The following is a 13352-nucleotide window of genomic DNA, read 5'->3' as shown; positions in this document are numbered from 1 at the left end:
TCGTAAAAATATTTATTTCAGAAAAATGGAGGATTTAGATTTTTATTTTTTATTTTGAGGTCAGGCCTAAATGGATTAATCCATTTAGACCCGAGAACAGATTCTACAAATGTCTTCTAAATCATGACGGTTTTCTGAAAAAAACCTATGTTTTTTATGTCAGTGGTGCTCAACCTTTTTCATGTCAAGGACCCCCAGAATTATATGTATTTGGCCACAGACCCCCATCTGAAAATATGTTGTTCCAGGGGCCCCTGGAAGCAAAGATTTGAGTTAAAAACGTTCGCTCTGAAAGAATATATATTCAATGATTTGCGCCACATTTTCACTACTTTTCAATAGCTAACGTATGACGTAATGCTTAAAACACCAAAAGGGGTTCCTGTCCTGAATGGATTAATCCCTGCATTCATTAACATTTTCCCTGCTCGGGATCTCAGCTTGACTTTTTAGAAACGGCAGTAAAAACTCATGGCTGATAATTAAATTAACGATTGGTATATGAAACTGTAGGAGTGGCACATATTAGCCAGACTAGCAGACAAGCCTTTGGAGATATGGCTTATAGCAGGGGTGCCCAAAAGGTAGATCGCGATCTACCATTAGATCCAAAAGGCTGTGCAGGTAGATCATGACCCTAAAGAGTATTTCATTTAAATATATTAAAAAAACTATTTTTGAATTCAAGGCGACTTGATTGATTGACATCAAAAAGTGCCTCAAATCCACAATGCAATATTTTGTTTTCATGAGTGCTGTGCACAAACGTCGGTAGCATTATGAAATGCAAAACACCCCTACCTATTCCATGTCTCCCCCTCTATTTCCCATTCCAAGTGCATTTGTGTTATATGTCTTATAGTCAGCACCACTATTCTAAAGCGTACATATTTAAACTATTTTCAGCAATGGTGGGTAGATCTTGTTGAGCTGGTCATTTTGAAAGTAGCTATCAAGTCAAAAAAGTGTGGCCACCCCTGGCTTATAGAGTAATGTCTTGACGGAAAACAGCGAGTTGACAAAACAGGCTTGAAAGGTTCTGTGTCGACTCTTAACATTACACTTAGCTACATGTTTAAGCATTTATTTCATATTTACATGTCGATTTCAGCTCTGATATTTATTTCAGACATGCTCTAGTATGTGAAGACTAGTCTACCATGTGTAATTAACTCATTTTGGATAAATAAATTCAGTTTTTCTCCTCTGGAGAAAAAAGCTGGAGGTTGCACGACGGCAGGCTCTCAGTCAAATCTGGTCACATAATTATTATTACTTTGAAAAGACCTATTTCTGATTGACATCATGCAAATGTGAGAGAATGTTTCTCACCCTGGATGATTGGTAGCGCCGACACTTTGCAAGAATCAATTCCGTTTTGTCTACTGGTTTCACATGAAGTAAACGAGCAATTTGCAACATGATGAAGAGGCGATAATTGATTCTTTCAATAGACTGTCTCGGCCTTGTGTAACACGCAACTCCTCTGCACTCAGTCATCTGCAGTGCCACGTTCCAGCCATGGTACAGTATACCGCAGGCTGTGGTGGAAAGTAACTAAGTACATTTACTTAAGTACTGTACTTAAATATGGAGTGCCGCAATTTTTTCCCACCCTAAAACATGATCATAAGGTCTTATTGTTATATAAGGAGGTATAATTTTTTCAAAAAAGTGTACAGTATTTGTTAAAATTTTGTTTTTATGTGGGCATGCCCACCAGTTCATTAAGTATGCCTGGTTTGCCTGGTGGGTGGTGATGGGTAGTGATCCACCTGAACTGAAGCAGCACCCACAGCTGTAGTTGTATGATAAAAGGGGAGGGGTTAGGTGAGGGGCTGATAGTGTGATGTCACTATATTACTGTTTATTTCATTGGCCCGTTTGACTGTCAATGGTTCAGCCTCCAGGAAGAAACCCTAAATACAAAGTTAATACACCATTGCACATAAAAACGACTCCAGGGTGTCTAATGAAGTACTGTCACCTCATAAACACATGAAAAACTGGAAAAATAAAAAAATGGTGGCACTCCATCTTTAAGTAAAATTTTTGAGGTATACTACTGGAGTATTTCAAATTGTCAGTACTTTTACTTCTACTCCACTACATTCTAGAGGCAAATATTGTACTTTTACTCCCACAAGTTACTAGATTTTTTGTAGATTTTGATTAATCTTACAAAACATGCATTATAACCACTTCAGCCCTATATACATTTCGGCCATTTGAAAATAGCCTGATCTACAAGCTCACAATGCGTCTTGTAGATCTGCTATTTTTCAAAAGATGTTTTTATACATTTGGAAATGTGAAAGGAGGCATTATGCATAATGAGTACTTTCAACTTTTTTACCAATACTTTTGTACTTTTACTCAAGTAAATTTTGAATTCCGGACTTTTACTAGTATTAGTATTGGTATTAGTATTTACGAGTATTTCTATATTGCAGACAGTACTGATCATTCTAAGTACTGAGTACTTTTTCCACCACTACTGTAGCAGAATTACCTTGTTTTGGCAAGAGATTGAAGATACTAGAAGCACCGTAAATGTCTTCATTTACCTGACGTTTGTTGCTCAATACAGTTTTTTAGAGCGCAGACAGACGATGATGTCTTAAATGCCTTTTTCATAAGAAAAGCATTTGAGAAAATAACTCAATAATACATTCAATATAAAGACTTTCATGCAGCAATACTTTTGTATGTGACATACTGCAGATAAATGGAGACTAGTGCTTCTTAACCCATTTAGACCAGAGAGGCCAGTTCTAAAAAAATGAAATGGCTTCTAAATCCTAACAGTTGTCTGAAAAACCCATGTTTCTATGTCAGTGGTGCTCAACCTTTTTCATGTCAAGGACCCCCAGAATGATCAGTATTTGGCCACGGATCTGAAAATATGTTGTTCCAGGGACCTCCCCCCCAGAAGCAAAGATTTGAGTTAAAAACGTTCGCTCTGAAAGAATATATATTCAAAGATTTGTGCCACATTTTCACGGTTTTCACGTATGCCGTGAAATACGTCACCCAGCCCCCGACCAACACCTTGCACATCTGAGCCACCGTCACTATTTTTCAAACAAAGGACGATTGATTTCTTTGCATGAAATTGCCCTTCATTTTCATACATTGGCATTTCCGTGGAGAATCTGCAAAGAACATCATAATATTCCTTCGTGCGTGTGTGTGCGTGTGTGTGTGTGTGTGTGTGTGTGTGTGTGTGTGTGTGTGTGTGTGTGTGTGTGTGTGTGTGTGTGTGTGTGTGTGTGTGTGTGTGTGTGTGTGTGTGTGTGTGTGTGTGCGTGTGTGCGCGCGCGAGTGTGTTCGCACGCACAATACGAGAGAGAGAGACCATACAGTTGTGCCGTTTGTGAAACAAGCTTGTACATATCTGGACAGCCCTTACTTGTACTGAAAATAAGATAAGAGACTCTACGGCTGTGCTGTTTGTAAATTAGCTAAGAGACATAGGAAGATGTCACTGTTGTCACCGTTTTTGCCTGTTTTCATTGCAGCTCAAAAGGCTTCGCAGACCCCAGAAAATCGACTGAACGTTCAAAGTTCAGCTTGTTTGGGTGTAATTGAGGTCATAAAACCTAAAAGAAAAAGGGAAAACTAAATACATGAATCAATGTCATGAAACCTTTAAAACTGATGTTACAATAAAGATGATTCTGATTCATCTCCTGGGCCAATAGGCTCGTCGGAGGCAGCTGTGCCGGTGGCGGCACCGGTCGAAGACAACGCGGCCCACGTGGTGCTAGACTCCTCCTCCAGCTCCGACAGTGAGTCGGAGCTCGCCGCAGGCCGCCCCGCCCCCGGGGGACGCCACGCTCCCACCACATCGGCCAAACGCACTGGTGAAAGTGGTACGTGCATTTTTTTTAAACTTCATTAAAAGTAAAATCAATACGGCGTGCAATATAGAAATATACTCCGTTGCAAAGTAAATGTCCTGTCTATCTATTAGCAAATCTATTGAAAATAGTCGATCTATTGAGCCATCTATCTATTAGCAAATCTATTGAAAATAGTTGATCTATTGAGCCATCTATCTATTAGCAAATCTATTGAAAATAGTCGATCTATTGAGCCATCTATCTATTAGCAAATCTATTGAAAATAGTTGATCTATTGAGCCATCTATCTATTAGCAAATCTATTGAAAATAGTCGATCTATTGAGCCATCTATCTATTAGCAAATCTATTGAAAATAGTTGATCTATTGAGCCATCTATCTATTAGCAAATCTATTGAAAATAGTTGATCTATTGAGCCATCTATCTATTAGCAAATCTATTGAAAATAGTTGATCTATTGAGCCATCTATCTATTAGCAAATCTATTGAAAATAGCCGATCTACAAGCTCACAATGCGCTGCATCGCGACACATTGTGAGCTTGTAGATCGGCTATTTCCAAATGGACGAAATGTATATATAGGGCCGATGTGGTTTTGTACGTTTAGTAATAATAGTCAAAATGTACAAAGCAACTAAAGTTTTCAAAGAAAACGTACTGGAGTGACAGCGTTTGCCTCTGGAGATGTAGCCGAGTAGAAAGTAAAAGTCTTGGAAACTGGAAATACTCGCATAATATGCCGCGGATAATTATTGTACTTAACCCATTTTTACCTGATTCTACAAATGTCTTCTAAATCCTGACAGTTTTCTGAAAAACCCATGTTTCTATGTCAGTGGTTCTCAAACATTTTCATGTCAAGGACACCCAAAAATATATGTAATTGGCCACCGACCCCCGTCTGAAAATATATTGTTCCAGGGACCCCCCCCAGAAGCAAAGATTTGAGTTAAAAACGTTCGCTCTGAAAGAATATATATTCAAAGATTTGTGCCACATTTTCACGATTTTTCAAAAAATAGCAGACCTACAAGCTCGTAGCGCGCCACTCGGTGGCGCGCTATGAGCTTGTAGATCTGCTATTTTTCAATAGCTAAATTATAACATAATGTTTAAAACACCAAAAGGGGTTCCCGCCCAGAGGAGCCGGCGCGACAGTGGCGGCGTGGAGTGGGAAGATGAAGAGGTGGGAGGAGACGAGACGCCGCCGCCCAAAGACAAACACAAAGTCTGCGACGAAGAGGAGGCGGAGGAGGAGGAAGACGAGGGCCACGAAGGCAAACAAGCTCTAGGTGAGTGAGACGTCGTTCTCTCTGACGATCACACACACACACACACACACGCACGCACGCACATGCACACAGAAGGTAATCCCACCTGTAATCTTCCCCCTCTCCATATGCAGGGAAATTGGCTGGCTGGCTGGCAAGACAGGCAGGCGAATTGATATCCGCCCCAGTATAATTCTGTTTAATATCATCGCCTCAAACCAATAAGTGAATATAGCTCTTTTCCATCTGGGGCCACGGTGGGCGAAAGAAGTTCTTATAGGTGCATATTATTATTATTATTATTATTATTATTATTAGAATTGCTGTTTTTTACAAGAGATGAGCTACAGTGAGTTCTGAAAGAGAACCCAGGATGGAATGTGCAAGGTATTTGAAATATTGAAAAGCACACAAAAGACAAGACTATATGTGACCGTTTCTGACCGAGGCTAAGTTATTGATTTTTTTTTTTTTCATTTTTTTTATAGTGTGTGATTTTTTTTGTTTGTTTTGTTCTTCGCTACTTTTCCTGTGATCAATGGTTTATGGCCATCATATTACGGTAAGAAAACAAGTTGTCCGGAACTGTCGCCGCCACAAGTGCATTGTCAATGAGCGAGGCTCTTAACTTGAAAGCCTTTTTGGCCGGAAACCGCAGTCAGGAAGTAAATATCCGCTATGTAACATGTCTCTGCGGTTGTCATTTAGTTCACCGAAAACATACTTTTTGTAAGCGTTTAGATAAATCAGACGCAAACCAAGCTTGTTTTTAGTCTAAACAGATGATTGCGAGATATTTACGTTCTAAGAAGCTGTGTCCCCAAACTCCCCATAGAAAGCATAAGCCAGCGGATTTTCCATGTCCGGTTTGAGCCGGGTTTTGTTTCCCACCGGATCAAAACGGAAGTGTTGTGAGAGGAAACTGGACGCAGCTGGTCACCGTAATCAATTGTTATTAAAAAATCACACCCGTGTGAACTGAGTGGTGCAAGGTCTTATATAGCCTGATCAGCTGTGGTCTGACGTAATGTCAGTGACCATAATAACCATGCTCATTCTTTTGAGGGACAGGTACACAAACACACACACACACAGGTACTAACAAAGCCAGTTGTTGGAGTGGTTTGCACCACTCAAAAAGGCGTGATAAGGCGTGATAAGGCGTCATCGGCGCCGAGGTACACATGGAAAAAGGCGTCAAAAGGCGCACCTGGCGCCGGGCGAGTTAAGGGTAAGATGGCCGTGGTCTGCATATGGTCAATGGCCTCTTATTGGCCAGAATTCAGCTGAATTGTCACTGATTTCCTGTGTCGGCGTTAAGACAACTTAAGACAACTTCAAGCGAGACGAGAGCAGTTGCACAAGAGCGATCCCATCAGCAGCTCAGAGTGCCATAATGCCCTTTGTAGCCTACTAGGCCAGAATTTAACCCATTTTGGGCAGGAACCCCTTTTGGTGTTTCAAGCATTCTGTTATACTTTAGCTATTGAAAAATAGCAGATCTACAAGCTCATAGCTACGAGCTTGTAGGTCTGCTATTTTTTAGGTCAGGCCAAAATGGGTTAAACAGGCTCAGATAAACACTTTACACTGTAGGGCCAAGAGTGACGTTCATCTGGAACCGAGCGGGGAAGTGCATTGGCATAATGTTGCTGTGGTAGCCAAACGTCAATTTAACCTGCTATGGCTGGAGAATGAGTTGATGGCCACGGTATAGAAAGCAGGCAGGCAGCACACTGCAGAATTATGCAGACGTGTCTAGAAAGCAGCAGTCTGTCAGTCGAGGTGCATTTGCCCCTCCTATGCACAGCTTTGTGTGTGTGATGACAAGAGCGCCCCTCACTTCACACAAGTGGGATTTTTAGTATATTATAAGAGAGTATATATAAAAAAAGTGGTGCAACTCCCCCCTTCCAACCCCCCCCCCCCCCCCCTCTCTCTCTCATTAGCAGGCAACGGTGCAGCACTATCTCTCTCTCTCTGTTTCTGCCACGACATCGCCCCTACTAGTACTCATGAGTCACACATGAGTCACACACAAACATAGGTTAACACATAGTCACACACATATTCACACACATAGGTTAACACTAGCGCGTCGGAGCGGTCAGGCTGACCGATTTTGAAATTTTGAAGTGGATTTTCTTTGCCCATGAAGTCCTGAGAAAGTTCCCCTTGCATGACTTTTTCTAAATGTTCGATTCAAACCATCTCTGTTTTTTTTTTCATCTGAAACGTTTTGAAAATATGATTTTAGACATAATTCTACTAAAATGTCTGCTCTTTTTCGGTCCGTGGGACCGCTCTTAGAGCCCTCACCCTTTCTCCCCCACAAGCAGTGCTTTTCACACCTCCCTCCCGGCTGGAGACGGGCATTGTTCAAGCTAATGTGTCATTTGCATTCCAACTAGCCTTCCACATGTAGGCAAACTTACATTACAAACTTACATAAACTAAATGTTGTTTTAGATGTTATATTTGTTATATGCGGTTTGCAGAAATAACGATGTCTGACTTTATTTCTCGAAACGGAAAAAGAAATATGGTGTGTGGTATTGTTTCCACCAAGCGCATAGCTCAATAGATATAAATACATGTTGACTATACACGCCATCTTTAGCATAATTATGTTGGAATAATAAAGTTTATAGCATTGTGACTATGTCGCGCATATTCATTTCATATATCAGCGCATCAAAAATATGGTGAAATATGGTGTATTGACTGACTGGCGTATTGTTTCAACCAAACGCATAGCTCAATAGATATAAATACATGTTGACTATACACGCCATCTTTATAGCATAATTATGTAAGGTGGCGATGATAAAAATGAATCAATTATCCTGGAATAATAAAGTTTATAGCATGGTCTGTTTGACCCGACCGACATTTCCTTGGAGCGAGAATGTTCGCCGGTGCGCGAATCAGCGCGATGCCAAATAAAAATGACAGTGTTTGAAATCAGTCCAACCCGATAGACGTCCCGAACTTCTAAATGTTTTGTCAGTAAGAAGAACAGTTCTGTCCGTCCTTCGTCTGTAAACTTTTCTGCACGCGACCAGTGGAACTGATTTTCACGCATCACGGCTCTCTTTTTTTCTCTCTCCCTCTCTCTCTCTCCCTCTCTCGTGGAGAGGGAGAAAATATCCAAGTAACTGACGGTGAGGTATGCGGAAGTGCATTTTAGATAACGCTGTAGCACTATTTGTGGCGGTGATGCGTCACATGACTTGATCTATCCTATGGTGTATATATAAACCGTGCTGCTGCTACGGACCTTTCTGCTGGCACAATAAATCAAATATATATAAATGACATCGATCATAGGCGGCGGGTATGTAAGGCTAGGCCAGGCTTAGCCTTCCCAAAAATTATGCTGGGTATTTTTAAAATATATATAGGCTAATATGTGCGCAGCATTAGAAGGCTAGCCGCTCCCAAACTCCCAACTCCTTTGTCTGTAGCCTAAACTTTTCTGATTTGCACGCACGCACGCACAGCTCTTTCCTTTTTTTGGCACAATCAATCAAATATATATTAATTACATCGATGTTTCCCCCTCTATATAAAATGACAATATATAACTAATGTCGTATTTCGTCTGAGCAATGTGCCTGGCTCTGGCAATAACGTGTGGTAGCCTATTGTATTGGCTCAATACAAAGTCGGACAGTGTTTGCTGCGCAAGGGTATTCAATAAAGCGCTCACACCGTCACTATAATTATAGTTTGGTAAACTGAAATAAAAAATAACTTTGAGTTGTCCTGTCTAGTTGAAACTGCTGCCTTGAATTCGTTGGAATGTAACATTTAGAAGACAATGGCAAGCCGTCAACGGGTGCAGAGAGAGGTGTGAAGATCATTAGACAGTGGGGGAGACAATGGCCAATCAAATAGCACGAAAAACACCGGTCAGCCTGACCGTTAGCCGTCATATTAGTAGTGCATTTTTTTCAGACATCCTAGTGTTAACATGGACATTGCTGTTCCTTGGAGTGGTTGCACCACTCAAAAAAGCTACGGCTTCAACCTACACCATTTCCGTCCAAGTATTGTTTGTAAAGTTTGTTGTGAATAACCCTGTACATGATTTTAGACCGAAATATTGTTTTTATTTCGGTCTAAAATCATCAGGGTTATTCACAACAAACAACAAACTTTACAAAAGAAACAGGCTACTCTGTCTCCGCAGGCAAGCAACAAATGAATGAATTCATATTTAATATTCATTCATTCATTTGTTGCTTGCCTGCGGAGACAGAGTAGCCTGTTTTTTTTTTGTTTACTTCTTAATGAGTGTTTAATAAAATACCATAACGTTGAGTGTGAAGCACGGAGCAAGTTTTGGTGAGCAGGGAGCACGCTGCATGTTGTTACAAGAGCAGAGCTGCAAGGAATTGGAAACGAAAGGGCAAGGTTTATGCTGTAATTAAACTCTGCCAGCCACCGAGCTATTGCTGTGTTGACTAGGGCTGGTTGGTTGGTAGGGAATGTCTGCTCCCCATCATGTTTTTCTGCTGTGTTTATCCTCTTAACCCATTCAGGCCTGACGTCGAAATTTAAAAAAAAAAAGTTTTCTAAATCATGACAATTTTCGGAAAGATTTGAGGCACATTTTAACGATTTTTCAAAAATAGCAGACCTACAAGTTCATAGCGCGCCACTCGGTGGCGCGCTATGAGCTTGTAGATCTGCTATTTTTTAATAGCTAAATTATAACATAATGTTTAAAATGCTAACGTGACATGGATGCGTTCCAGGTATAAATGGATTAAAATAGCGCAGCCTGTTTGCAAATTCTACCCGACTGAGAGGATCAGTAGCGACTTCATGCGGCTCTCATGCCATGAGTTTGCGCTTTGCCTACCGGCACCATCTGCAATGCAGAGCACCTGCGCCTCGTAATGAATTAGCAATAACTATGACGACATATCGCAGTATCCATTTGTTTTTGTGCCCCACCCCTGCATGCGTTTGCAACAAGGATTCTGATTGGGTGGCTTTGTAACAATGATTGTTCTGATTGGATGGCTTTGAAATGATGATTCCAACCGGACGCCTTTGAAACAATGACTATGAATTCACGGCTTTGTAACCAATTCTGATTGGAAAGCAATGTAACAGTGAGAGAGAGAGAGAGAGAGAGAGAGAGAGAAGGCAAAGGAAAAGGGAAAGGGAAAGGGAAAGGTAGAGCAAGCATGAGATAAGAACAAGAAGATTTAAAGAACAGAAGAGCAGAACAAGAGCAAACGGAGAGATTCAAAAGAGGGAGAGAGAGAGGGAGAGGGAGAGAATGAGCAAAAGTGCAAGCTGGGGCGAGAACGAGGGGAGGTACAGACAGAGCGAGTGCGCGATAGAGAGAGAGAGGGGAAAAGGCAGACAGGGCAGGTCATTATTGTCAGCTGTGTATCGCCCTAATCCTCCCACCGGCAGCTCTCTGGGAAAAGGTCAGGTTGGTGGAAATGAGCCCTGCACCGCTCCACCGCGCTTCATTTAGACAATGACCTATAACACGACCGATAATACCTGCCTTAAATCACAACTATGACCCCCCCCCCCCCCTCCCTTTCGGCTCCCCCTGCACCATTACAGGTGCACTGGAGCATCTTCCAAAAAGGGTAGAGCTCTCGACCGATGCCAGGTTTCTGGGTCCGATGTCTATCCCAGGTCCCAGACTACCGATTGATTATCAATGTTTTGACTGATATTAACTGTTATTAATTGACATCTTGTGAACATGTCTGGGAGGTCTTGTGAGTGAGATAAAGTAAGGGCACCAGTGTACATTTTGGCTAGATAAGGAGGAGGCAAATTCTGTCAAAAGCGAGATTCGTTGTTGCGAATGAGGAGGCGACCAGGCTCACGTGTGTGCCAGTGCTGGACTGGGCCAGAACCTCCCTGCGCCCCCGACATCCGGGGGGTTGTAGCGGCACGCAGTAGGGTGGGGAAAGCACGCCTCGACTTTGACCATGAACCAAGCGCTCAGAGACACGGGGGTACTGAATGAAGCCAAGCAGTTTCTCTTCAGTACATACGACACCATCGAAGGGGAGGAACTGACGGAGAGTGTGCGAAGAGTGAAGCTAGTGCATGGTGAACGGCAATACGGGGAGGCCTGCAGGGTTATCAATGAGATGACAAGGCGGAAGAGGACTAAGGAGGGACAAGTGGAGGGACACAGCCCCGATGCGAGGGTGACTACCTAGCCTCGGTCCCACCCTTACTCATCTGCCTGGTCACAATATAAAGCAGAGATTGCATAGCCGGAGGTGTCGGTCCGGAACATCAGACATTATGATGAATTCCTGTTCTATTCTTTGTCTATATAGAAGTGTCTATTTGTACGTCTCTAAATGTTTTGATGAATTGAACATGGTGGACCCTCTTGTAAACAAGTGTAATGCTTAATTGGGTCGTCCACTCACAGTTAACAGTCTTTGTATTGAGTTTGTGCTTGAAATGTACTGTAATTCTGCAAACTGTTAATAAATATTTCAATCAATCAATCAAAAGTCAGATGTATTTCCCCCGGATGCGATATTCTTTCGATTTGTAAAGCCAATGTCATTTCCTTGAGCGGTACTTCAGCCCAAAATCCCGCTACTTCCGCCAAATTCCAACAATGCACTCTAGACTCTACAGCATAGGCCTTGCGCCCAGCGTGGTGTCTGACTACCTGGTTCAACCACTTCCAAAGGCTCCTGGGCACAACGGACGGAGCAGAGGAAGATATACCAGCAATCCTCCAGAATCTGCACATTGAGGAACAACCATCAGCCATGCTATGGAGCCCTGCAAATAGCTGAGCTTAAAACACTGCGGCATTGTCAGCATTGTCTTACCCCAACTCTTTTGTTGTCCCTGATGGGGAGATCCTGAACTTGAGTGTTCTATAAATGCTCCGACGGGTGGGTGGGTGGGTGAAAAAACGAAACAAAAAAAAACAAGCAACATCCACACCTAGATTTCAACACTTTTTCTTTTCAGGACACCAGAGTTCCACGAGCTCCCATCTAACCGTCTCTCTGCATGGGTAATGAAACCTGTAGCGGCCCAGCAGAGTGCTGCGGCCTATATTGGTTTTATAAACCTGGGTTGTGTGGGGTTTTTTTCTCCCTCAATGCTACTTGTTTTGCAGCGATAGAATGCACCAGCTGCATTAACCCATTCAGACCTGACGTCGAAATTAAAAAAAAAAGTGTTCTAAATCATGACAATTTTCTGAAAGATTTGAGTCACATTTTAACGATTTTTCAAAAATAGCAGATCTACAAGTTCATAGCGCGCCACTCGGTGGCGCGCTATGAGCTTGTAGATGTGCTATTTTTCAATAGCTAAATTATAACATAATGTTTAAAACACCAAAAGGGGGCCTGGGCCGTGGCTCAGTGGTCCAGGCACCTTGGCTGGTAATCCAGTCTGGCAGTGTGCCGCGGGTTCGATTCCCGATCCCAACGGCCTTTACTGCATGTCTTCCCCCCCATCTCTCTCCCCATTTCCTGTCAGCCTACTGTCTGTCCCTCCCTAAAATATATAAAATAAAGGCGAAAGCCACAAAGAAAACATTAAAAAAAAAAAAAAAAACACCAAAAGGGGTTCCCGCCCAAAACGGGTTAAGTGGGCCATTTGTGCGATGGGGGCCAATTCATCTTACAAGGCTGTCTTATTAGACTGTCTCTTACACAGTATGAACGGCGTCTTCAAAAGACCCCGGGGGAATTTCACTCGCTATTCCACCATGAAAAGAAGAGAAGGGAGAAGAGGAAGAGAAGAGAAGAGAAGAGGGGGGAAAAAACAGTCTCTAATTGGACGGAGCCGGACATCTTATCTCTTCTGTAAGGATTTGAAAATAATGGGAAGAAAAACGTACTATAAATAAAATAAATAAATAACGTCGGCTATCATTTAGAGACTGACGTCCCCAGGATAACGGTGTAGGAATGCTTAAATGTTTTGGGCCCAAGTATGCCAAGAGAGAGAGAGAGAGACAGAGACAGAGAGAGAAAGAAAGAAAGAGAGAGAGAGAGAGAGAGAAATAGCAGATGGACCGAGAAGAGGCTAGGACAGCGGAGAAAAAAGAAGAGATGACAGCGAGAGGCAAAGAGAGCGAGAGAGAGAGAGAGAGAGAGAGAGAGAGGGCTGTTGGTGTATGAGAGGGAGGGAGAGAGAGAGAGAGGGCTGTTGGTGTATGAGAGAGAGAGAGAGAGGGG

The 13352-nt window shown here is 42.4% G+C and overlaps 1 protein-coding gene across 9 annotated transcripts in view; it reads left to right on the top strand.

Moving 5' to 3' along the window:
- zranb3 (zinc finger, RAN-binding domain containing 3) overlaps positions 1-13352 on the top strand; it is a 137754-nt gene that overhangs the window by 74222 nt on the left and 50180 nt on the right. For 8 of the 9 annotated variants that reach the window (XR_013789193.1, XR_013789194.1, XR_013789195.1 and 5 more), the window contains 2 exons: positions 3705-3875; positions 4996-5160. Coding sequence is in view for 6 of the 9 variants with exons in the window: in XM_079495722.1 (XP_079351848.1) it covers positions 3705-3875; positions 4996-5160 (336 nt within the window). In the remaining 3 variants the exon portion in view is untranslated. Of the gene's footprint in view, positions 1-3704; positions 3880-4995; positions 5161-13352 lie in introns of all 9 variants that reach the window. The other variant, XM_079495719.1, reaches the window with a different exon arrangement.

Source organism: Electrona antarctica, assembly GCF_951216825.1.
Source record: "Electrona antarctica genome assembly, chromosome: 24".
NCBI lineage: Eukaryota > Metazoa > Chordata > Actinopteri > Myctophiformes > Myctophidae > Electrona > Electrona antarctica.
This window is presented reverse-complemented; position numbering and strand designations above follow the sequence as displayed.